The sequence below is a fragment of the Drosophila ficusphila genome, unplaced genomic scaffold (assembly GCF_018152265.1).
Source record: "Drosophila ficusphila isolate 14025-0441.05 unplaced genomic scaffold, ASM1815226v1 contig_414, whole genome shotgun sequence".
Taxonomy (NCBI): domain Eukaryota; kingdom Metazoa; phylum Arthropoda; class Insecta; order Diptera; family Drosophilidae; genus Drosophila; species Drosophila ficusphila.
Genome location: NW_025064328.1, coordinates 3,972,995 through 3,998,172, shown reverse-complemented (window position 1 = coordinate 3,998,172; position 25,178 = coordinate 3,972,995). Strand labels below are relative to the sequence as shown.

Below are 25,178 nucleotides of genomic sequence, written 5' to 3'. Positions count from 1 at the left end.
TCCGCCTCTTCCTCTTTCCCCACAGTTAGTTGTGCAAAAACTCTCCCTCTTTCTCCCTCTCGCGCAGTTCCTCTCTCTCTCGCTCTCTCTCGCTATAAGCAAGTATTTTTTTTCGTTGAAAAGCCTCTGTAGATTAATTAGCTGGGATCAGTTCAACACCAACCGTGCCATCGCGAGGAAGTGGATTATCAGAGTGAAGTGAATTGAGAGTACAGCGAATATATCGAATCGAACCCAATAGAATTGATTCTTGGCATATCACGTATACGCCCGGTAGCACAACCGAAAAACCGTTAACATGTCGCTAAGGAAGAGCTTGTTGGGCTGCCTGCTGTTGGTCGGCACTATTTTAATGCTGAGCCAGGTTCAAGCCAACATCGATACAAACGAAGTGGACCCAGATTTTTACAGTAAGTGTGTGCCAGATGTGATTTTGGATCCGCTATAGCTAACCACCCTGTGTAAATCGTAGTGCTGCAGGGCGTCCGTGTGTATCCCAATGATCGCCAGTGCGTTCTGGTTGGCGGACTGTGTGTCCAAACGAAGGACTGCTTGGAACCCACCTCGAACAAGGGTCTGTGCCCCACGAGTGCCGGACAGGGCGTGGAGTGCTGCTATGAGCGTGAGTAGACCTACAAGCCTTTTGCTGTGTGTACCATCCTGCTTAAAACCCCCCAACAAAAACCCCAAAAACCCCATCAGTCCAATCCCAACTACCTGCTTTGCACTCTTAAAAAAACTCTAACCACCCAAAATTGGCATCGTCGTATCCAAAAATCGCCACTAACCATAAAAAAAAAAAATATAAAACCCGATCCATTCTGTGTGTCCCATCGCCCTCAAAAACGTCAAACGTCATCCCGTTGCCGTTGCAGTGCCGGTCAGACCAGCGCCCTGTGCGGAACACTTGGGACAGTGCATGGACCGATGCCACCAGAGGCTCCTGCGACCCGGTACCGATTGCCAGAATGGCCAAGTCTGCTGTGTCCTGATTTAGTTATACTTAACCACACCAAACACATGCCCATGCTGAGAAAAAACATCGCCGAATTTCTTATCATTCAGTTATTCATCGGAAATATTTTTTGTTTCATGACGTTTAAAATATTAAAAATAATTTATTATACTGAAGTCTGACCAAAAAATGTATGATGTCATTTTAAAATTTTGTTTGATTCTTTAAAAATGTATAAGATTAAGTAGAACAATGAATTCATATTTTTCATGTTAAGAAACATTTGATTTAAAACAATACAATTGTTCGCAAAAATTGGTAAAGATATGGCTTTGTTTTTTCTCTGCATGCACGCAAACACACGCACACACACACACACCGTACATAAACATGTATTTATTAAACTCTATATATTAATTATATTGTACGAATACTTTTGTATGAATTCTTAAGTACCCACACATCTCCCGACAATGTGAAATATTTGACTGCTTCCAATAAATGCATTGTAAATATTTTCCAAAACGAATCTCTACTCACTCAAACAGTCGCGTATCGGAGGATTATGTAAGTATGGGTTTGGGTCAGCTGACAGCTCCCAAGTCTGATCCCCTTATCATCTGGATGTTAAGCCGTCACGTGCCCCAAGTACAGCCCCAAATCGAAAAGACGAAGATGGAACAAATGAAAACAATAGCCGAATCATCAGCAAATATAAATGTGGATGATGGGCGAGAGTGGATCATAGGGTGAAAACCGAAAACAAAGCTTATCTTTTCCCGAATATTCAATGTCAAGTTCAGAACCCACCGAAATCAATTCGTTCTTTGGACTGCCTCTCATTTGTGTGTTAAGAATTTTAATTCCAAACAGTGCTAAACAAAAATAAACGACCTTGCCACGCATCACGAAGATATATCCATGTGCCGCGCATGCTTTGTTTTTCTGTGCTCCCCGATATTTGTTTGTATCTTTCGGTTATGCATGATTTCATTGCTAATGTTTGGACGCTTATTCCATTCAGTTATTTATAGTTGGGCGGTCGGTCGGCCGACGGGGTCACTTCAGTTTAGTTTCGATTTGGCCAGCGCTCTTGAGTTGAATGAATTCGTATGCAAGGCGGCATTGAGGCGCCAGCAACGTGTGCCTATATCAATATAGTGTATTATAATCTAATTGTTTCCACTATTCTGGAAAGCGTTTTTTCATCAATGGGAATAACTCAACAGAAAAACATTTTTTTATATGGAAAACGATTTTTATTGTGTATAAACGTGTATGCGGTATAATGTGTAAATCCAGATTTAATCAAAAAAATTGCATGGTAAGTAAATTGAGAAAAAGTTATTAGCTGTGAAGAATGTAATTCAATTTACGATAAAGATTGTAAGTAAAAAAGTTATAAGACAAGAAACGAGGTCAAGTGTCTGGAAATTCCAGAAATTTTTCAGATTTAATTGTTTACCAAGCTCTCTAAACTCAAATTTATTATAAAAGTAATAACTTGTTTGCCTCTTAAATTAAATGAAGTGGAGATATCATATCGATATCAAAACATAAACTCGTTAATATTCAAGCGATTTATGAGCTCTACAAAGTAAGGATCGTAAAAACATATATAGCTCTGGAACTAGTGCAAGTTAAGAATATATCCTGACCTTGCATTGAGTGGATTGCATCACTCTCGCTGCCACGAATTCATTGTCATGGAAATTAACCGGCCAATGCCAATGGCAGTGAAAACACCGGCCTTGTCTGGACACTTCTCGCGATCTATATCAACATCTAGAGCTAAATCGGGTGCACTACGGCCGGAGGGTACTATATGCGCTACTATAAGTACACGTATAGTGTACAATTGAGTAAATCAGTGTACGTTCAATCACCGTACTGCGTCTTAGATTGCATAAGTTGTGCAGTAATGCCGCGAAATCGCTGGCGATTGAACCCGAACCCGAACTCGAACCCAAATCCGAAACCAAAACAAAAACCAAATCCATTCCGAAACCGAAACCGGAGCGAGCCGAGCTTGCCGTAATATTTTTTGTTAAGTTGTTTTAGGTACTTTAGTTTTCTATTTTTTTTATTTTGTTTTTTAGGTAAGTGCGAGCGTTTCGTGCTGGGGACGAGGCTTATCGGAACGGCCCATCATGTCATATAATAAATTATTTATGTGGGTTTTTTTTCTGTATTTTCTTTGCTGGCTTTTCGCTTTTTGCATTTGTTTACGTTTTTGATTTCGTTTTCGTTTTTTGCGAGCTAATCCCGATTTTTGCGTTTATTTGTGTCGCATTTGCACCGAACAGAAACTAATAAAAGTTTGTGTGCGCATTTTCAAGGGGGGTTTTTTGGGTGGGGGAGGGGGAGGGGGAGTGGGGTTTCGGGATAAGGCTCAGATACGCTCATATTTCATGTCATAGTTCGCACTCATTTTTCACTTGACATAAAACTGCGTTGGCGTTTGCGTCTCATATCCTGGGGCCAGTGCAACGCAATTTGCATCTCCATACCGCCCACCGCCCACCGCCCACCGCCCTCGGATCCGCTCCTTCGTCCTTTGCCATTTTATATTTTGCACTTTTTTAATTTTTATTTTCGCATGTGGCTGGGGAGTGTGGAGAGTATAAAAGAAAATGATTTTGTGGCATAAATTAACGCCAAGAGGCACACGGAACACTATTAAAAAATACGGATCCACCAGAGCACACATGCCGGGTTGGTTGGCTGCCTCGTTGGCTGGTTGGCTGGGTCCTGGCCAAAAGGATGTGGCAAGTCAATGGCTTATGGGAAAGCCAGGATATTCACTTCATGGCCGCGTGCACTTCGTGTTGTCATGGGGTCGGAGGAGCTCCTCATGCAATTAATCCTTTTTTACCCCGCCTCGCAGCTCATCCTTTGCAGGAAAATGACTTTTTAAGTTAATTTCTTATGCGCTGAAAGTCTTCATCGGACCACTCCTATCAAACATAAACGAAGGCTCTTCATAACCGTTCAATTTATGGCTCAAACTGCACTTTCCAAATGACGCCTATTAAAATATGTCCGAAATAATAGCATTTCTTTTTCAAATGGCTTTGATAGCAGCTGTTAGCTATTAATTTAATTTATTTCGCATGCTTTTTTAGCAAACTCGTTTTTTGCCAGGATCAACAGGTTAAGCTCGGCGTTGTTTGCTGCCAAATATTTGGGTTAGGTAAACCCGATTTAATGGTCCGCACAATGTCAACACGACATCACATTTTCCTCATCCGCACACAAACAGTGCCTTCAAAAAGTATAAGCTGGTTACTCTGCAGAAAGTTGAAGAGTGCAAAGACTTTTGCCTTTTCTCAAATAATTGACTTACCTAATAGTATAAGCAAAATTTGAAGTATTTATAGTCACTTTCTTTTTCTAGAGTTCAGCAAAGGAACAAAATTTATTTTGTATTTTTTCTTTGAATTTACGAATTATGAATTTTTAAACTCCAATCACTTTTGAAACGCACTTTATATTAGCTTTTCCTTTGTGGCCTCTCGACCATCTTACGAATTTGAAATTTTGATGCAAATTGGTGTGCAAATGCCATAAAATGAAATTACCAAAATCCTTTGACAAATATGGGAAGTCAAGTGGGGGGAATGCTTGGCACCCCTTGTCACCTGAACAATATTCTCCCCCCTTTTTGGATAATACCATTAAAAGCGAGCAAATGAAAGTGAAAATGAAAATGTTTCCATAAGCCAGGTGGGCAAAGGTTTTTGCGGAGGTGTCGTGCCACCTTTTGAAGTACGCAAAATATATAGCATATTCATGCATGCGGAGGTAGACAAGATGGTGATGGTGATGGAGATGGAGATGGAGATGTATTACCCCCGACGAATTCCCCCGCAATTAGCAACAAAATTTTGGTTGTGTTTTAGCCACAGCAAAGTGCTGATCGCCTGGGGCAGAGTCTTCATTTTTTGTAACGGGATTAACCGCAATTTCTTTAATTAAAATTTCCATCACTCCCGTTGCCGGGATGGAGTTTCTAAGCTGGCGAAAGAAAAAGGATTGTAAATTACGCTGTCAGCCAGTCACTCAGTCTGTCAACAACAATTAAAACGGGAAGCAAGAGCAACAAATTAAAAATTCATCTTCCGCATATCCCGTGAATTCTTGTCTTACATCTTTACCATAAACCCCGACTCCTAACCTTCATTCGCATCCTATCCCGGGGTTACTAGATGTGGTCCTTTTTTTAATTTGATTGGCACGGCGTTTCCGGTTTTTCTTTACTCATCACCTCACCACCTCACCACCTCACCGCCTTGCTCCTTGATTAGCTCACTGAAATGTGGAAGGAGTTTTCTGTTCTGTTCTCTGGGGGTTGGGCTAATGATTTTTTTATTTTCGGATATTTGTTCTATTCCGTTTGCTCTGATTCGCCGGCAATACCCTTTTTTTAATTGAAACCTAATTTTCTGCACTTGCCTCATTATTAGGAAAATAAAAAGGAGATGGCCCGGGGTATGCGAAAGTTTTCTTCTACCCAAAAAATGATCTCCTCCCCTGGTTTATGGCTTCTTATATCATGGCTAACCGTTTTGAGTTTTTTTTCCAAACATTTCAAGCTTCAACTCCTGCAACTTTTTGACTTTTGTTGTGTGCAAATAATTTGCAGCTCGTTCGCTGGCGCCATTAACAATGTGGGGAAATGGCAGAAAGTTTTATCTAATTAATGAAACTTCAACGCTACGTCGAGCAGTCAGGACTCTTTGCTTTTGAGGAGCCCCCGAATGACTGGAGCACCGCCTTGATGTCGTATTGTTGACAGTGACGATACTGCTCGGGAAAACTGGAAAAGCTGAAAAGTGGGCGGGGCACAACGGGCACAACGTGGCGTATGATTGCTTTTGTGTAAACAACCAACGCACAGACATACGTACATATAGAAATACATATATATATATACCATATATACGAGTATATCTATGTCGCTTTTACGCTTTTCATTTTCCCATCTTTTTTGCTCCTTTTTATCCCCGTCAAAAGTTTTTTAATTAGCAACAAAAAGTAAAGGGTTAAATATCGCGTCGAAAAGTTTCGGCAAGCTAACAATTAAGTTTCGGCAATGCCGCTGACACGCCCCCTTTTCGACATCAGAGGGGGGCGCTGAGGAAAAAGGGGGCGGGGGCGGAGGCGCGAGTGCAGATAATAAGTATTAAGCAACACTTACTCGCAATTAAGTTTTGCTCCTGCCAACGCCGCGTCCTTCTTTGTTGACTTTTTTCCGGGCTGTAATTACGCGTAATCGCAAAATTAATTCCTGCACATGACTGCACCTCGACGGCTGCTCGACGGACAGGAGAGAGGCATCCTTTCCGGATGGAAAGGTTGCCGTTGCCCGGATTCGTTGAGGATTCCCCGCTCTGGCAATAACCCGCAGCCAAGTCAAGGATGTGGCCGCTTCCCATGGCGAGTGCATTAAGAATCTGGCGGCAGATAAAACCCGGCAATATTCATGAGATTTGTTTTATGATGTGCTAACAATGCGTAAATGTACAACTATAATGGCCACAACAAGGAGCTCCAAGTTAAGTGGAACACCTTTCTCGAGTCCTTCTTCCTCCATTTTAGCCACGACAAATGCAATGGCCTCGGAGGTTTCCTTGCTTTCCTTTCTGCTTCTGCAAATGTCCTTTTGCCTGGGATTATACACTTTTAAGAAATGTAAATAAATATATTTTTAAAAACATATTCATATTCTATTTATAAATACAAAATATAGCAAAAGATAATGTTTTATTTTTCCTAGAAAATTTCAAGCAATTATAATTATCTTATCATCATTCAGCGATATTGTGTTAAATAATATATTACAAGTAAACAAAGTGCAATCTGTTTTTCTTTTTTAAAGGAATTGAAATATATTGTATTTAAAATTATAAAAACTTAATAAAATGAGTTTTCAGATTTTTCATTTTTCCTTTAGATTAATTTTTTTTTAAAAAAGTTTCACAGGTAAGGGTATTTATTATACGTTTTGCTGCCACAAAACTTTTTTTTCTTTCTTACCAATTTTTTTCTTGTCTAGGTTTTCTCCTTCCATTGCGTTCAACTTTTTCTTTGGCTGGGCAATTTTTCACTTTCGCAAGATGGCAGCGAATTTTAATGAGCCACCGGACAAGCGGTCAGCCGAGCTGAGTCGGGAGAAAATCCTCTCAAGGAACAGGAGCAGGAGCAAGAGTCACTTATCCGGCTGGCCGGGAAATTTGTGTTGCATTTGCATTTTCATTGGCGCGATATGTTAATGACTTGCTTTCTTTCGCCATCTTGATACTGTTCGAAACTAGAAAGCGCTGCAAGTGTTTTCCCATCCTGCGGAATTACTTAAGGATTTGTTTTGCGATTGGGCAAAAGTTGCCCTCCCCATAATTACCAGAGTCATTTATCATCGTTGAGCAGAAAGTTTGATCTTTTGACTACATTTGGAATTCATTTTATTTAATTTGTTTCGGCAATCAAGTGTTTGATATTTGATGTAATTTAAAGTTGTACTTGGCTTGGAATCTAATTTGTGTACTTTGTTTAACGCTTCAATAAATAATTGTAGAAAAATGGCATTTACATAACTAACGGTAATTTTGTGAAATAACAATAACGAAAGTGGATGCAAAAACAGAAAACATGAATGCAAGCTCTTTTTTTTGCCATTTATTTACAATGTTCTTTTGTTCTATTTGCATTTGTGTTTGTGTTTGATTAAATAAAGTTTTCGATTTTGCTCGAATTATACGTGACAGAGCCAATGTTAAATGAAGAGAAAAATTGCATTTAAAAGCCAAAAATTGACAAAAGTCATTTCAACATTTTAACATTTTCCCAATGAAACAAACTCAATTTGACGTAATGTCTGTTTCTCCTGCATCTGCCCGTGTGTGCGTGTGTGTGTGTGTGGGAAAAACATTAAAATAATTGTTTTAAAATCCTTTTGTCAGAAAGCAAAGTAAATTATAAACACACATGCAGTGCGGAGACAGACAGACGGATAGACCGAGCCTGGGAGACAGGATAACATTTGCACATCACAAGTCATTGGATCAGGACTCCACTGAGCCATTAAAAAGGATATCATCTATGTGAGTGCCTTTCCCCGTGTGAGTGGGGACAACTGCAAAAACATAGAAAAAAAATGTAATTCATATAAAGATGTGGGAAATGTTTTATATTTCTGAGCGACAAATTTATAAGCTTAGGAAAAAATGGAGGTACTAGGACCAAAGAAAAAGTTTTGGAAAAAATATAACAAAATACATTTTTAAAAGCTATGAAATTGATTCTATCTAAACAAATACAAATACCTCTGAATACCAAACAGTTATGTGTTAAAGGACCTAAGTTCCAAAGTTCTTGATAAAAATTAATAAAGCTGACTATCTTTGTTCCTCAGCTTTTAAAATTATGGTATTGTAAAGTCAAAGGTGTTTACAGAAGTAACAGAATCCAAGGATTACCGATGGGAGTTGAGCCATCAGGACATTGCACTATCCACCGAGATATCAATTTGAAATTGATTTTTTGTTTTGTGTGTGGCGAAGGGATGTGCTTGGCAATATTTCGGTTATTTTCATTGCTATCAAATTGCACTATTGGTTTGCAGCATTTGCATACGGAACACGGCATATGCAACATGCATTTTCCATAAACCGAACCAGCAAAACGTTTCAATTCCCATTTTATTCATTGAAAGCTCATTTTTTTGTTCTTTGTCAGGTAAATTTCTTTTATTTTCTGGGAATATTTACACTTGCAGAATGAGGAGGAGATGGATGAAAAGGAGGGGGAGGTGGAGGAGGGGGAGGGGGGAGGAGGGGGAGGCCAAAGCCGCAGCTCGTAAGATGAAGTTGGCACCGGAACCGGAGCTCATTTCATCGGACTGGGACTCACCTTTGCCAGCTGCTCAATACAATTGTACAATATTTATTTAATGTAAATGAGAAACGGAGCCGGAGCCACATGAGCCTGGCTGCCGAAGAGGCGGAGGTGGAGGGCGGGGAAGGTCCTTTGCTGCAGCAGCAGGACCTCAGCTAGCAGTCCCCAATGTCGATTGGTTCTCCAATCCTGCCTCTCCAGCCTCTCCAGCCTCTCGTCCTCTGTGGATGTGTGGCAATGCATTGGAGCAAATTAAAATTGGAAATTAAATGTTTACGAAGCACAAAAATTTCGACGAAAAAGTAATTGCTTTTCCAACTTTCCAACAGAAATCGAGTGCCGGGGCTGCAAGTAAATTTCGAACCGAGATGGCTATCCCAACAAGCCAAATTGAAGGACTTAGACCAAGAAATGACAAAGGCGAAGTGTGTGTACATCTTCGACTGGGCGGATAAACTAAATTTGGTTACTTGTTTGAGTTGGTTTTTGTGAAGCATCGAGTGAATAGCTGTAACTAAGACGAAAGGAGGACTCCTTGTTTGGCTAACTCGAGGATAAGACCGTTGGCAGCTGTCAATCTCGGCTGGATTGCAGTGCAACAAGTCAGCGAAGGGTTCCGCATCATTATCCTGCCATCAGCACCCAAGGATCGCCCATCGGAATCGCATTGCATTGGAGTCGGCAGCTGTGGCAGCAATGATATCGACGAGTTCTTTGTTAGGGCTTGTAAGTCTGTTAGTTTGGTTTTGCATTCCTTGCCGCAGGACTCATTGTAATGTGCAGGTGCGGTTACGGTTACGGTTTTGGGTTTAGAGGCTCCTCCTCCACATCCTCATCCTCATCTGGCATCATCCTCATCCTGTTCCTGTTCCGGTGCTGTTTTCTTTTTGCTTCTTTTAATTTCCGCTCCGTTATGTTGCCAACTCCGGCTCCTTTGGCCCGCCTGCCTGTTGGTGTTGGCCAGTGGAGCTGGCCCAATCCAATCCAGGACCAGACATGCAGCTCACGCTCACATTTCCTTTCCAGAAACAACAAGGCAAAAGGAGGCGTGTGTGTGTGTGTAGTAGTGTGTGTGTGTGGGCAAGTCAAGGAGGAGGAGTTCGAAGCACCGAAGCGCCGTTGGCCAATTCCGACCACCGTCTCACCGGAATTCAGGGAATGCCATGGCCGTAACCTGATGAAACCAAACAAGCTCGCCGCTCCAGCAGCCAAATTGAAAGACAAGCGGCTTGAGCCCGCAGGATTCCAGGTCACTTCCGGTTTTTCACTATGGCCCTGGCTATGGCCATGGCCAGAATGACAATCATTTCGGCGAACCTGCCCGCCAGCCAATCATCGAATACTTTGGCCCCCGAACATTTCAACCGGAATTCCCCGATTCTCGAGGAGTTAAAAAAGCTTCTCACTTCCCCCGTCGACTGTCATTATAATGTACAATAAAATTTGTATGTTTACCGGGTTTTCATGTTTTTTTTTTTATTTTCTTTTTCGCAGGCAGCCAAAACTAATTAATATTAAAATAGCAGGCTCATAAAGTGATTTTGTTTTCATTGAACGACAACTGGCGTACATACATATTTATGTTCATTGGCGAGCCTAAAATTATGCAGCGGATTTTTCATGTTTAATAAAACAAACCAGGCCCGCGGCTAACTATTAATTAACATGTTAATTACAATTTTTCATTGGCATAAATGCGAAAATGCAATTTGTAAAATGTCGCCAGTTTTAATTTTATGCACGCCACTATCACAGGCACATATTGAGTTTCATGCGGGAGGTGGGACGGAAAAGGTGAAAAGTGGGCGTGGCGGGGCGGAGGCGGGGCGGAACAGGCTCCTAATCGAAAAACCCGCTCAGGTGTATTATGCATGGGTGGGTGCAAAATATTGTGCAATGGCTGGAAAAAACCATTAATATTCTTATTTGCTTAGCCGATGATGGCAAAATTGTTGGGCGCAACGGGCACCGATTTTCCACCAGTTTTCCCCTCACCTCCCCCTTTTTTTCGCCCCCACCCCTCTAAACCAACACCTGCTGATATATTTTGCTCCACATTTTGATTGGCAATCTAAAATGCACTGGCATTTGAGAAATATATTGGAGGGGGCGATGCGGGGGCACTAACCTACCTTTGTGTGTGCGCAAGCTTGTTAAGTTTTATTTAAATTCGAACTGCATTTCGCCGACCGCGAATTGGTGGGCGGTGTGTTGGTGTGGGCGTGGCAGCGTGGCAGCGTGGCGGCGGTACGAACGGCTGTCCTCGCTGCCGCCTCGAGCGCCGTTGGTCCGCTGTGATTGTCAAAGGATGCGGCCAGGAAAATAATTAAAAATTCCATTTAAATGCAGATTAGCTCCGCAAAATGTGAGACTACAAAATTATATAGAATATCCTGGACCCCCCCCCCCAACCAATATTTATACCTATATGTATGTACATGCTTAAGCGCCCGGCTTTAATGGCGTTGCGTGGCGTTGAATGAAAAATAGAATGGCGCCTAAAAATATGCAAATCGCGGACAAACGGTTTTATAAATGCAAGCAGCGAGCGTGAATCGGAAAAGCGCTTTCCATATGCATGCTCAGGCTCAGAAATCTGCAATCGGGGAATCTGGAATCATGGGGTCCGAGGTGTGCCAATTATTCATGAGCGTTGTAATAAAATCAAAATAAATTTCTATAACAATTGCATTAAATATTGAAGCCGTTTGCCGAGCGAAGTTTTTCGTAGTTTTGCACTTTCTAAGCTTTATTTGCATTCAGCATATTTTATTTGATTAATACACTGGCAGTTTTGGCTTTAAGTTGCCGAAATATATATTTCTTTTTAATGGACATTTCACCTTTCATAGTTTGAAGCCACCACCCCAAGCGGAATATGCATAAAAAAAAGACGAAATTGCAATCAAGTTTTTCTGCCGAGGCCTCATCTTTATTGGCAATTGCATTGTTTCGGTTACATTACTCATACGCCCCGGTGGCCCTCCTCCTCTTTTCGCTTTTTATTGAGCCCCCGCCGATATGGCTTTTGTCAATCAGTGTAGCGGCATTTAAATATACAATATATACATGTATATATTCGGATACGTACGTGTTTTACAATGTTGGCTTGCCAGTTGTCGCATTTCATGCATTTTTATATGTGACAAAAGCGAGCAGTAAAATGTATATAAAAAAAAAAAGATGAAATTGTACCATTGGGACGTCGATGTAATGGTTACGGTTACCGTTACGGATCAGACAGCGGCACAAGTCATCAGTTTTTATGTCCTTGCTGCAGTTGCAGTTGCATCGGAATCGGAATCGGAGTCGGAAAACAGGGCCCGAAACCCCGACGCATGCATCATGTTGCTGCCTGGCTGATTGCGGCTGCAATTGTCAAAATGTAAATGCGGCCGAAAGTTAATAATCATGCCGAAGGGTGGCCATCTTAAATGCAGAATGCTCTCAGCCATTTAAGATTCGTGCAGCAATGGGTTTATACAATTCTGGTTTTGCCTATAAAGGAGTAATTACATGCAAAGCTTTAAATAATATCAGATCAGGTCACATATCATATACATTTTGAATGACCTATCTGCTAATAAAAGGTCAAATCCTGTTGTTCTTTTTTTTTTAGTTAATTTCTTTGTATTGTGAAATAAATCCTTTATGTAGAATTTAGGAATTTTGTATCCATAACAGATTTTATTACTGTGGATTATTTTTTGTACCAATTTATTGTTTTACGAGCCCCACAATTTGAATTTATTTTATGTTGGGTCCGATTGTCTTCATGTCCAGTTATTACCGCCAAAAGCCTGCTGATGAAATCAAAATATGGGAGAAGTATTTTCATAACCAGCGCCGCACACACACCCCCACCCACACTCACACACACACACACACACACAGCGAGTTGTACACTGTGAAAATCCAGGGGGAGGAGAAGTTTACAGCTCGTTTTTGAGGTACGCAACGATTGTCCTGCGGCGGCCTTTTGGGCCCTCCAATGAACATTTGAAACGAATTCGGTTCGCATTCCCATCCTCCTTTCTCTTTTCTCTTTTTTTTTGTATGCTTTATTATTTTTTCGCCTTTTTCTGGTATAAATTTCATTTTTGGTATGTTTAGAACGGCCAGCGGCATATTTTATGTACAACTTCAACACTCTGCGTGTGTGTGTGTGAGTGAGTGAGTGTGTGTGGTATCGCACTGCATTTATGTATGGGTTTGTGTGCGTGGACGGATGCCTTCCACGTGGGTTACTTAATATACAAAGGCCTTTAATTTCGTCTAAAGCTAAATAAACTTTATACCCTTTGGTATCTGCCGCACATCTATTCGCATGTATGTATGTATGTATGTATGTATGTATGTATGTGTGTATTGCGTATACACCTGCGGTCATGCCGCCACCAAAGGACCTTCTCCTCCATGTGTATGTGTGTGTGTGTTTGATGTTTGGGCTGCGTTCTTTGGCGTTCTCGCTCTGTTTTGACTGTGTCTGCCCCTCATGTTGTTCTCGTTGTTGTTTTCGTTGTTGTTGCTGATGCTGTTGTTGCAATGTCCTTGGGCGCATATTTGCATGTTTTATTGTATCTGCTGTTCTCCCAGTTTAGGCCAGCACCCAACTCAACCCCCGCATTCCCTTAAAACCAGCGCCCGAAGGCAATCCACCGCCCTCAGTACGCATGTACCTATGTTTTTAATTCTTTACATCGATATTTGGCCGCTGGCAAGTCAAAAACGCGAGCCGCTGCCAAAGGTTGATTGCGGCACCCAAATGGGAGTTGGGATGGGAGGTCAGCCACCCACCATCTCCCCCGTTTTTGGGCAGGGAAAAGCGGACAGCAGCGCGTTAGAGGCAATTTTCCTCAAAATATTCATGATATGTGGGCTACACCTTTTGTTATGCATTTGTTTTGATGTTGGAATCTAACCTTCGCCGTCGGCCATTCGCCACATTATTTGCACTACTTAAAGCGGTCACAAAAACTGGGGAGGGGGTAATGGTAAATTAAAGCCCGATATGTGGAGGGTGCTAATTAAAAGAGTGCTGCCTGCATTTGGGGGCACGAGGACATCGCTTCTTTGGCAGCTCCACATATTTACACGCTAGTTTCCCATTACCGGGATGTCTTGCAGTCGCAGTGCGATTTTTAATTTGCGTTATACGAGGAGTTTCCTTTTGCCTGGCCCGCGGCTCACATGTGAAACGGTGGGGGGGGAGCAGAAAGGACAGGCTCTGAGGATGAGAAAAGGATAAAGAGACGATGGCAAGGAAGTGGCAGGTGCTGTAGGAGGAGCGGGGCTGCCAAGGGGAAGGGGGAGGGGGAGGGGCAGGGGAAAGGGGGTGGTGCTGAGCAGTGAAGCATGACACGCTGGAGCAGCAAATGTCACGCTTCACTCATTTCCGTCCCATGATGTCGACGTCGTCATCATCATCGTCATCATCTTATTCGCCATCGTCATCGTTCTCGCTGCCTGCTGATGAAGCTCAATGGTTAGTGGCAGTCAACCAGGAGTTTCCCCTCGTCATCCACCACTTCCTCCTCCATTGGCAAAGAAAACCACATGACAATATTGGTAGGTAGGCTGCACAGTAAGAAATATTTCCCAAGAAAAGATTCCAGCTCGAAAAAATTCCCCTATTCGTAATTCGACTATTCCTAACAAATTATTTTAATGCTTTTGATGTCTTATCTTGAATTAAAAGTAGGTATGCTCTAAAAGTGAAAATAACTGATTATTTTACCAATTTTGTATATTAATTAATCTGAATTTAATGGTATGACTATAGAATGTTTTGCAAAATATAATGCAGAGTCCGATATAATTTTAATGTTAGCCCATGAACTTACATACAATTTTAAAACTACATAAATTTTATGATTTTTGTTTTTTTAATAGCAGAATATATAAAAAAACATGAGTGGAAAATAAAATTAAGTAAGATAAATGTGATTGAAGTGTATTCCAAATAAGATCAGTTGAGTTCTTATTCCTTATAATTTTTTTTGTTCTGTGCAGGAGGGCAGGGGAAGCGGAAAGCGGTGGGTGGTTGGGTGGGCGGCTTTTTGGGTGTCAACGGTACCCCTTCTCCGCCACTGTCCTCGTTCTCGTTGCGTTTCTGGGTAGGCAACCTCTCAGCCGGAAGCACTTGAGAACTTGCAATGGCCAGCGGGCATTTTGTGCGGTTTCGTGCGTCGTTGCCCCCGTTCCCCGTTTTCCTCTCCACCCCTCCCTCCTCCCACATTTTCCCCATTTCCCCCCTTTTCCGCAGGATCCTTGACGACGAGTTCGCGAACTGAAAATTCCCTTCGTTTTCATTATGTTGCGGCCATGTTGTCCTTGCCTCGGCCTCGGCCTGGTCTCTCGGCCTGCTCCTGGCTGCTGCCACTCCTGCCACTTTTGCTCCTGCTGCTGCTGCCTCTGCTGCTGCTGCCTCTGCTGCGGTTGCTCCTGCCGATTCCGCTGCGGAATGCTCCTCCATCGTGGTTCTTTTCAGAGACCTCGCCATCATTATTATGAACACCGTTATGCCTGCCGGGCATATATTCCAATTTGTTGTTGTTGCCGCCGCTCTTATTCCTCCATCGCCAGCGGTATTCGCCTTTGTTGTTGCTCCTCTTGGTGTTCTTATATGACCGCCAAGTCTCTCTCGTTCCCTCCATACCCAGTACTGGGAGTCAGGGGTCAAGGGTATGCCAGATTTGGGAACACTCGAAACAAAACAAAAACAAATTACTATTTACCAAATGTAAAATAGCAATAAATTTAATAGGAGCTTGCTTAGCATAGAGTATAATGCAAACATAACTAAAAGTGAAGTGCAATATATATTTGTAATCTAGTAATACAAATTTCTCATTTGTTTATTATTAAAAATACTTTTAATTGAGATAAATGCATATATGAATATAAAATCTTGAACTTATATGACTAAGAATAAATTCAAGCAGGGGTATCCGCAAGTTGCATTCCACTCCCTTCTGAGATTATTTCACTTGTTCCCTTATTTTCGTTTATTTTGCCACATTCTGCAGCATTGCAGTCGCGTTGACAAAAGTCCTGATGCCTTCGCTTCGTGTGCTATTTATGAGTAATAAGAGGCAGATGACTGCCGGGGTCTTGGCAGTTCACTTACCTGTTGTGACTGCTGGAGATTGGCCCTGCTGCCGTTGCCGTTGCGCCTGCACAGCGATTGCTAATAAATTCTAGATTTGGATGGCAAACCGCATATGCAAATAAATAGTTAGGCCAACTAACTGGCCGTGGACGCCTGCGAGCGCTGCAAGAACAACAGCAATAATAACAATAATCGTGCCACATTTAGATAGCGCACACAGGGAAAAACGCTTTTAGCCAATTGAAGAGTTTAAACATTGGGCCAAGTATGAAATTTGTTTGCCCATCTTCCACCCAACCCCAACCCCAACCCCAACCCAAACCGAAATGTTAAGTTGCCGCAGTGGCTGCTTATCTCTGGCTTGCAACATTCGCTTGGGGCAATTTTTACTTTTTGGGTTTTCGATACGAGAGCCGCTCCAGCAATCCCTCCCCCGCCCCTCCCCCATCACTCCCCCATCCTTGTTGTTTTTGTTGGAGGACCACGAGCTGCTGCCCGAATGCAGTTGGCCTCCTGGGTGTTTGGGTGTGCGGGAGTGTGTGGCAGCCAGGTATGCGATCGTGAGTCGCATCACAGAATCAAGAGTAAACATATACAAAACTGATCGCTCAAAACGAGGAAGGAAACCAGATTCGAAAAATGCAAGTAGTAAAAAAGAAGAACCACAGCTCGAATTAGGCTGTTTGAATGTTTCTATATTCTATATTATTCTATATACATTCAATTAATACAACATTTGATATGTGTTTTTGATTTTTAAATTAAAAAAATATTGTGTATACATTTTTAAGACAATGTCTACAATTTTATATTGATTTCTTTTGTATTTTTGGTCTAGTGAGCTGAGCTGTTTGGTATTTTTCGCGTCCCAATAAAAATCATTAATTTTGTAATATTTGAGAGGAATGAGCTATACAATTCACCACGATGAGTGTATATTTGATAATGAGCTATATAAGTGGCCCTCACTGAAAATCATTAATCATTTTGTGTTATAAAATGAGGTTCATCACATCGGCATTAGTTTTCTTAGTTCTTGCGGCGATCGAAGTATCGTCCACTTCACTAGAACGAAATTGTGGAGTACCAGCTTCCCCGAGAAGATTTCGGCGGATAGTTGGAGGACGTGTTGCTAATAGATTATCGAGTCCGTGGATGGCTCTAGCTCTAGGAAATTATACTCGTTTCTGTGCCGGCACACTGATCAACAGCCGTCAGTATTCCGACTCGATCTGTTTGTTCGCTTAGTTTAACTTTGTCGTTTATATTTTGCAGAATTTGTGTTGACTTCTGGTGTTTGCGTGCATACAGTGCAGCCTAAGTAAGCTTAATACTGCTAATTTTAAATAAAAACTAACATTTTATTACTTCCAGAAAAGTGGTTTTAGGCGTACATGATAGAAACTGCACGACGGAAAATTGTTTGTCAGAACAAATGGAAGTTAATATTCACAGAATTGCTTACCATCAGTTGGACGATAATTCTTCCCCAGTTTCTGATATAGCACTGCTTCAATTGGAAAATTATGTTCATTTCACGGGTAAATATGGTATAATTAACAAGAACTATCTAAGCTAAACACTTTTATTTTAGACTATATCAGGCCAATTTGTCTCTTTCCTCCCCCTGAGAAAAGGGAGGAAAAGTTAAAAGACTTTATTGCCACTGGCTGGGGAAACACTCGATCGGGCCACCTTAGCAGTGTTCTAATGACAACCTCTCTCCAACGCTTAAAGCGCAGAACATGCGAAAGTTATTTTAACCAATTTGTTGATTCCCAACTTTGTGCTGGGAGTAAAAACCACGACAGGGACTCTTGCAGCGGGGATTCCGGTGGTCCGTTGAGCGCACAGCTAAACCACGGGGGAAAAAAAAGGTTCTTCCAAATCGGCATTGTCAGTCTTGGAACTTCCACCTGCAATGGCATTGGAGTCTACACAAAAGTGAGTTACTTCAAGGACTGGATATTGCAGACCGTAAATGGAGCTCACTCGAATTGAGTCGCATTGTCCTATAAAAGCTCATAAGGATTCGAATTGCGGTCTTAAATTGTTTTGGTTTTTCTTGAGTTACTTTGCAATTAATACAATATTGACATAAATAATACTAATGGCATCTGTTAATTGTTATACCTGCCTTTATCCACATTAATAAAAGCTCTAATAAATCTAGAAAATAGAGATTGAATGTACATTTTAATGGAAGGTATTGAAGGGGGTCTGCACTCGTGTCACGTTGCCACTTTTGGCGTGTGTTAAGTTGGCCGTAAATACTTCTGGCCTCGCCTGGTGTTTGGCATTTGGTGTCTGCAGTCTGCCGTCTACTGTCCGCTTTTTGCTGCCTTCTGCCCAAGCGACTGGGTAGTCGGATACTCGAGCACTCGAATACTCGAATATTCGGATACTGGGATACTCGGATACTTGGGTGCCCTGGTGTCTTACCGTTCCCCGCTTTTTGGCATCTGCTCTTTAGCCCTAAGCTGGGATTCGGTCGCTCGTTGGCTCGTTCGGTTGTTCGTTGCCTTATGAAATATTTGTGCAGCAACTTTATTTACAATTTTTTCGGTTATTTATTGTTGGCAATTTATGCTTTCGTTATGCATTTTTCGTTTCTTGTATTTGGTCAGTTCTTGCATTCTGATTTATCGGTATTGGTGTGTGCTCTTGTGGGCGTATGTGGAGCCCTATTCGATTGTGTTTTCCACATTGAAATCAGCCCATGCACGCACACATTAATGGCCCAAATACAAGCAAATTGTGAAAAATCTTTTTGGCAGTCCTGCTAGAACTTCGAGTGAAACTGCATTTTTATTTTAATTGCAGCAAGTGCTGCTAAGGTTGCAATTAGTTGTTGCATATGAGAAAAGGTCTTAAATTGGTGTGTACTTTATGGGACCTTTAAAAATGTTCAGTCCGTAAAATTAATCATGCAAATGTTATGTTCGGGCTTAAATTAGTCGTAAAGCAAACACTTTATTAAGTTGTAATATTTATAACAAATTTATTTTTCAACAAAGCCACTATTTAAATGGTTACGATTTTACTTGGTATTTTAAACGTATGTATTTATATTTCATTTTCAATATTCATGATGAATTCTGGGCAAACTCTTTCTGGCATTGTTATTTCGGCTTCGTGTTTTAGCCATGGACAAGCTGCAATCAAAATCAAGGCACTTGAGAGATATTCCCTCAAATTGAACATGACACATTTGTTTTGCTTCATCTGTGCCTAACGAAGGTTTTTAATCTCGGTGCTTGATGATTGCTGGATGGGAAATGATTCGGCCAAGTGCCAATAAAACTCAAGTTGAAAGGCAATTCCACAGAGGAACCAAATCGTTCTCTTCATTTTCTGCTGGGCGGTGTAATTAAAGTTCCAAAAAGAACAAAAGCCAATGAATCCCAGTGAAACTCTTAAAATCTCCACTTGATTGAACTGCATGATGGTACAGATACAGATACCGATACAGATACAGATACAGATGCTTGTATCTGCATTTGTAAGTACTTTTCGAGTGCCATTTGTGCAGTGATTTTATGACTTTTATTCTCTCCGCTGGCCACATAAATTCCGTACTGTTTTTCTTTTCACTTTTGTTGTTATTGTTTCGACAGTCATCATATATCAATGTCGTTGCAAATTGATAATGGAGTCCAATGCAATGCAATGCAATGCAATGCAGCGACAATCCGACTGGGTATAAAAATCAAAATCTGGCCGCTGGGCAAACATTTGATCTGACATTTGTTGTTTTCTTGTCTTTTGTCTTATTTATGTTTATTTACTTAATGCCAAGCTATCGTATTTAAATCAAATATTTGACTAAAATATTATTTCTCATAATAAGAAAAATGCCCAAGAGCCTTCAGGTCAATATTTCTGCGTGTGTGCGTTTGTTAAATTTAAATGGAAAATAATCAAGTTATCGCCCGCTGAGGTTGCCTGTCAATCTGCGTTTAAAATGCCTCTATACGGATTTTTGCATTTGCCCCACCCACCCCTTAAGCCCCCCTTTGCCCCACCGCCTCCCATCGGCAACTGCAATCAAAATTGCAAATACAATAATATGAAAGGCACAATGAAATAAATTGAAATACCTCAAGCTATGTAAATGGGACGGCTCCAGCGACTGGACAGCGGTGTCCTGGGCACGCACACGGTGACCCCCAGAGCGATGCACAAATACCCACCCGTGCCCCCAAACCACCCACACACACTCCGAATTCAAGCTGGCCGAAAGGAGAAAAGGTTGCCGACCTTCTCTTCTGACTTTTACCGAGCTTTTGGCCAGCGAGTTTGAGCCTTAGCCCCATCGAACTGCTTTTTTATTGGTGAATAAATCGGTGTTTTTCTGTGATTGGCTTGGCACTGATAAGCCGCTTTATTTATTAAATATTTATATGTATTGAAAACACAAGGTGCTACAATAATTGGATTTGTGTTAGATTATTTCTTATCAACAATGTCGACCATAAATAAAAGTTCAAATATATATTTCAAAATGAAATCTTTTGGAATGTACTTTCCATTATGGCCTCCTTATTACCTTGTTGAATCTCCTGTAATTATAATGGGCTAGGGTATTCCCCCTTCGCTATTGACTCTGCGGTCAGCCATGTTCCTTTATTTTTATTCTGGTGTTGCTGATGGGGATCTGGATCCTGTGGCTGGTGGGACGGCCTCGTAATCAGCATTTGTGGCGCTCGAGGTCATTCGTAAAGTCTGCAGGCATTCTCCGAGCCGCCGTCTTCGTTGTTGTTGTTGTTGTTGCCATTGTCGTTGTCGTGTTGCAGCAACACCAACAACAACAACAACAAGAATAACAAGAACAACAACAACGAGAGTTCCGTATGACGCCGCTTCATCTTCCTGTTTCTGGCCGCTGGCAAAGTTCTGGGTTGGCTGGAATATTATAATTACAAGCGAAACAGGCCCCAGAGCTCTGCTCTCCTCTGTTTCGGCCCAGGCATCAGCTTTGGCTTTGGATTGGGCTTCCACTGAAGTCGTAGCTGTGTCAGTGCACTGGAAAAAATGTAGCCTTAGTTGAGAGATAATGTAGAAGAAATAACTTAAGTTATCCATCCAATAAAAGTTTTATTATAAAAACATGTAGATATCACTTAACCAAAGCAACTTTTATAAAATATATCTTTATCTTAACTCATTTTATATTTTAGATTTTGCTATTTACTCAGGTTTTATTGAATTGGTTTCTGAAAGCTTAATGATCATGAATGCTATATTATGTGATATGATTCTAGGAAGAACTTCTCTATTTTTGAACTTGAAATAAATGTATATTAATTTTGCTCTGTGCTTAGCTGTATCTAGTGTATTTTGCAGCCATGACGACGACCAGGCTGAGTTGCCTGGCTGAGTGGGAGTGAAAGGGGACCGAGATCCTGAATATCCAAATGAAGTCGAACCAGCGCCGAAGGTGTCCGCGCTGACGTTGTGACAGTTTCAGTTACCGTCTGTCTGAAGGTGCAAGATGCGCAGGGAGATGTGGCAGGGGATAAGAAGAGGGAGAGGGAGGGGGGAGCGGGTAGCGGGGGAGTGTGTGTTGCAACGAGTGTAAGCCGGTTGCATGTGGCCATGTCGTACAGCTGTTGCCACTGCCAGAGCTTGTTGACTGACTGACTGACTGAATGATGCATCCGAAGTGCCGCAGATGAAGCGGTCTGAGCCCGGCTTGAACAACTCTATTTGAAGCGAGGTTCGTGTGAAAATTATTGAGATACATTTCCCCCAGCAGTGAATGGGCACACGGCCGTCGAAAACGAAAAGTACGAGTATCTGCGGCTCTTCCTTCTACCGCTCCTCTAAGCGGCGGACATTGGCGATTATCTTGTCCACGACTGTGAAACAAATGAGCTAATGCCCCAGGACATTTGCCGCATTGTTGCTTCACAGAAGATAGCTTTCGGTTCGTATCCGTATCTGTTTCTCTCCGTTTTTCAAGGCAATGGGAAAAGAGTTCCCACAACAACTCCTATACGAGTATGTGAGAATATCGCCCTCAGTTCAATCGCCATCTACTTTGGTGGGGGCCTTCGAGCCAAGTTGGCTTGCTTGTGCCCTGGGAGGCTCCAACTATATTAATGGCTTCACTAATGGTCGGCGGGTTGGAAGTAAAACGAAAATGGGACTATCTAATTAACATATCCAATAAAATACAAATCAATTTGGGACTTATTATAAGCTTGGGAGGTTTTCGAATTCATTTATATTTCTTTTGGATGATTTTTCCTAAACTTAAAATACTTAAGTGAAAACCATTTGCAGAATAAGTATTATAAAAATATTGATGAGAAAACATTACTAACAAATAAACACTAATAAAATTCTATATAATTTTACAGTTAGAAGATAAAAAAATATTACCATGAGGCACGAATTGGAAAAAAAAAAACCAAAGTACAAAATTCATATGAAAATTCCATTACTATAGTTCTGATAATAAATTCTGGGAATTACATATTAGCAATGCCGAATTTGAAAACCTTCCTTTGTGTTATATAAATAAATTTTGGAAGGATGAATAATTTGTTTTTGTTTTTATTATTTTTGGGGTTTTTTTTTTGTGAATAACACAAAACAAAACAATTTCAACTTAAGATTTTTGAGTTGGTGATTCACCCAAGAAAAGGTTTTCCTTTCTTCATTCCGGACCCGAGTTGGACTTCGTTGTTGTCAGGCCAGTGGGCAGATTTCATATTCGGATAGTGAAAGAGGAGGACTGAGAATAAGAAGTCGCCCGCAGGCGATCCGCAAGATACCTTTCTCCCCTTTCGGTTCGCAGATACTCTGCATTGTCTGGGTTGTGTTTACGTTGTAAACGGTTGTTGGAACTACCACTTGGCATCGGCAGCATTTAAGCCCGATTTCTGGAGCTCAAACAAGTTCGATGTTGGCTGCTGCCAAGAAGTATCTGTGATTTACGACCTTCTTTAGCCGCTCACAAAAATGTTTTCAAATTACACAAATTTTGCCATACGGGCCAGAGTTGAAGAGACTTTCGGCCGCCGGGCTTACGGCCACGGATTAGTGGGCCTAAGGCCGTGACATTTATCCGATGTCAGGGCAGTAGACAAAGGGGTGGTTGGGTGGTGCGGGGGGGCCAGGTGGGTCAGGTGGTGCAGCTGGATAAAGAATGGCTATCTGCTGTTTTTAAACACCACGCCACTCCTTTGTGGACAATGGAATTTCAATTTGGCGGCGATGGATTGTTTTTGCAACACGCGCTGGCAATTTAAATTTATGCATGTACATTTTCTAATACCACTTAGAATAACAGAAATAATTTATTATTTTTAACACTTTACAATTTCAGCGCATTCTGCCCGCTACTCTGTGTATGTGTGTGTGGATTTTCGGTTCTATTTTGGCAAAACAACAGAGCTTAATATTTGTTTTTCATTTGTTAGCCCGGCACCAACCGACGATGGGACAGGTGGGAAATGAGGGGCGTGGCAGCGCGGAAGAGGCGTTGGAGCGCGAGTTCTATTCAACACTTTGGTGGGGAGCGAAAAACAGCAAAAATATCCGTTTATAAATATTTTACAATAAATATTTCGCCACAAAACTGAATAACAACGAGCCGTTTTATTATTGAAATGCAAAATGTTTGATTAAAACTTCAATTTTCTCCTGCCCCATCAGAATATTGGGGCCCTCAGCAGGCGCATCAGGTAATAGAAACATTTCATCGCCAGTCCCGCGCTTTCCAATTTCGCCAAATATCGCCGCTGCTCGTTCAAATTTTCACTAACATCATATATCAAAATATAGGCCAAGTAAACTAAGGTGGCCAGTAGAAAAATTAAGGTATAAAGGTGATTCTCGTCTGGAAACGCAGGGAACTCAAAACTTATTAGGTTTATACATATTTTCATATATATAATTCTTACCAATTACATGCAATATAAAATCTAGCTGCTCTGATGCCCAGGATTTAAGAACTTCCTTAATACCAACCCCATTATGAATGTTCTTTTGGTTTTTTTTGTTTAAACTATGTTCTGCAATCTTTTTGGGTTCTTGACTTTTAAAGAATGTTCTATAGGTATTCCTCGGGTTTTCGGAGTATCTGAATGGCTTTGCATCGGGCTGATTGTTATATGCCCTTCTGGGAAAAATTCCTTCGATTTTTGGCTGTTTCGTGGCTGTGATTACTGGTTGTTTGCAGAGCGCTGAACTGCTATTCGAAATTTTACGAGTCAGCTAATGGTACAATATATCACGATAAAATTTATTTAATATTATTAATTTTAAGAAATTGCTTACTTTACGGTGTTTGTATTTAAAAGGTCTGAACGATTCCCCACCATGCTCTAAACTTTTTTCTTTTACCTGTTCGGTCTAAAAAAAATATGGTTTATACACATTACTAGAAATCCTCCGAAATACCTACCTTATTCGTGTATCTAGGATTTCTTGTCAAGGTTTTCATTTTAGGTGTGGAAAAGCTTCTTTTTTTGAATATTCCATCAAGTTTTTCGCCAGGCTTCTTCATACTTAGCTGTTCGTTTTGGCGATTGTAGGTTCTCTTTTGCTTATGGCCCAAGCTGAACCCTAAATGATGGTATCTGTCCTGATCGCAGTTCTTTGGTTTTGCCTCTGACCAATCGCTCTCATATCCTCTGGACACATCCTGGTCCAACAGTTGAAGGGATAGATTATAGAGACCCTTAGTCTTTGATCTGGAACAACGATCCATGAGGCTGGGCAATTTTGGTGAGGCAGTTAGATGACCATCTTCATGACTATTAACATTTTCAGTGCTGACTAATCCATCTGCTGCTATCTTCGCTTGGCTGTCATTAACCGAAGTTAATCTGGTGCAAAAAAATATTTTGTATAATAAAATTAAATTCAAATATATTGGATAACTACAAAAATAATTATAAATTATTGTACTGCAAGTGTTAGTATGATTTGCGCATTTAAAAAATATAAAAAAGTACTTACGATTCGGCCTCAAAATTGTCGGATCTGTAGAGCTCGACTATCCTGTTGATGGGGAATATGAATAAATTATAATAAAATCTTCTTTTGTGCTGGCTAACTTACCTCTTTGGGGGTATTACGTGTATCCTCCTCATACTTCCCGATCACTCCCTGCAGTCTGAAGGAAGGAACTGGAAGAGTGAGTGAAATGTATGTAGCTGTGTTTTGACTCGTGTTGACCGAGAGTAAGCCCGATATGTTTTG

At 41.2% G+C, this 25,178-nt stretch overlaps 3 protein-coding genes across 4 annotated transcripts; 2 read left to right on the top strand and 1 right to left on the bottom strand.

Moving 5' to 3' along the window:
• Positions 1-136: 136 nt before the first annotated feature.
• Positions 137-1,480, top strand: LOC108101191 (U-scoloptoxin(19)-Tl1a). 2 transcript variants are annotated; one of them, XM_017205447.2, is made up of 3 exons: positions 137-410; positions 473-622; positions 703-993. In XM_017205447.2, the coding sequence occupies exons 1-3, from the start codon at positions 299-301 to the stop codon at positions 732-734; spliced, it is 294 nt and encodes a 97-aa protein (XP_017060936.1). In that variant the 5' UTR covers positions 137-298; the 3' UTR covers positions 735-993. The 2 variants fall into 2 exon arrangements, with proteins under 2 accessions (XP_017060936.1, XP_017060927.1); XM_017205438.2 differs by having other exon boundaries at positions 141-410; positions 876-1,480.
• Positions 1,481-16,982: 15,502 nt separating this feature from the next.
• LOC108101300 (serine protease grass-like) lies at positions 16,983-18,104 on the top strand. Its single transcript, XM_017205605.2, has 4 exons — positions 16,983-17,175; positions 17,238-17,283; positions 17,337-17,503; positions 17,557-18,104. The coding sequence occupies exons 1-4, from the start codon at positions 17,118-17,120 to the stop codon at positions 17,961-17,963; spliced, it is 678 nt and encodes a 225-aa protein (XP_017061094.2). The 5' UTR covers positions 16,983-17,117; the 3' UTR covers positions 17,964-18,104.
• Positions 18,105-23,551: 5,447 nt separating this feature from the next.
• On the bottom strand, positions 23,552-25,178 carry LOC108101225. The gene is made up of 6 exons (XM_017205477.2): positions 25,038-25,178; positions 24,936-24,977; positions 24,379-24,802; positions 24,252-24,326; positions 23,876-24,188; positions 23,552-23,811 (listed from the first exon to the last, which is right to left on the bottom strand). The coding sequence occupies exons 1-6, from the start codon at positions 25,067-25,069 to the stop codon at positions 23,624-23,626; spliced, it is 1,074 nt and encodes a 357-aa protein (XP_017060966.2). The 5' UTR covers positions 25,070-25,178; the 3' UTR covers positions 23,552-23,623.

Excerpts from the sequence above, each read along its gene's own strand:
- LOC108101191 (XM_017205438.2), top strand. The coding sequence starts at position 299 with ATGTCGCTAAGGAAGAGCTTGTTGGGCTGCCTGCTGTTGGTCGGCACT. Across the intron at positions 411-472 it reads AGTGGACCCAGATTTTTACA|TGCTGCAGGGCGTCCGTGTG; the intron begins GTAAGTGTGTGC and ends TGTAAATCGTAG. Across the intron at positions 623-875 it reads CGTGGAGTGCTGCTATGAGC|TGCCGGTCAGACCAGCGCCC; the intron begins GTGAGTAGACCT and ends TTGCCGTTGCAG.
- LOC108101300 (XM_017205605.2), top strand. The coding sequence starts at position 17,118 with ATGGCTCTAGCTCTAGGAAATTATACTCGTTTCTGTGCCGGCACACTG. Across the intron at positions 17,176-17,237 it reads CGGCACACTGATCAACAGCC|AATTTGTGTTGACTTCTGGT; the intron begins GTCAGTATTCCG and ends TATATTTTGCAG. Across the intron at positions 17,284-17,336 it reads GTGCATACAGTGCAGCCTAA|AAAAGTGGTTTTAGGCGTAC; the intron begins GTAAGCTTAATA and ends TATTACTTCCAG.
- LOC108101225 (XM_017205477.2), bottom strand. The coding sequence starts at position 25,069 with ATGAGGAGGATACACGTAATACCCCCAAAGAG. Across the intron at positions 24,978-25,037 it reads CACGTAATACCCCCAAAGAG|GATAGTCGAGCTCTACAGAT; the intron begins GTAAGTTAGCCA and ends CCCCATCAACAG. Across the intron at positions 24,803-24,935 it reads GACAATTTTGAGGCCGAATC|ATTAACTTCGGTTAATGACA; the intron begins GTAAGTACTTTT and ends TTTTTGCACCAG.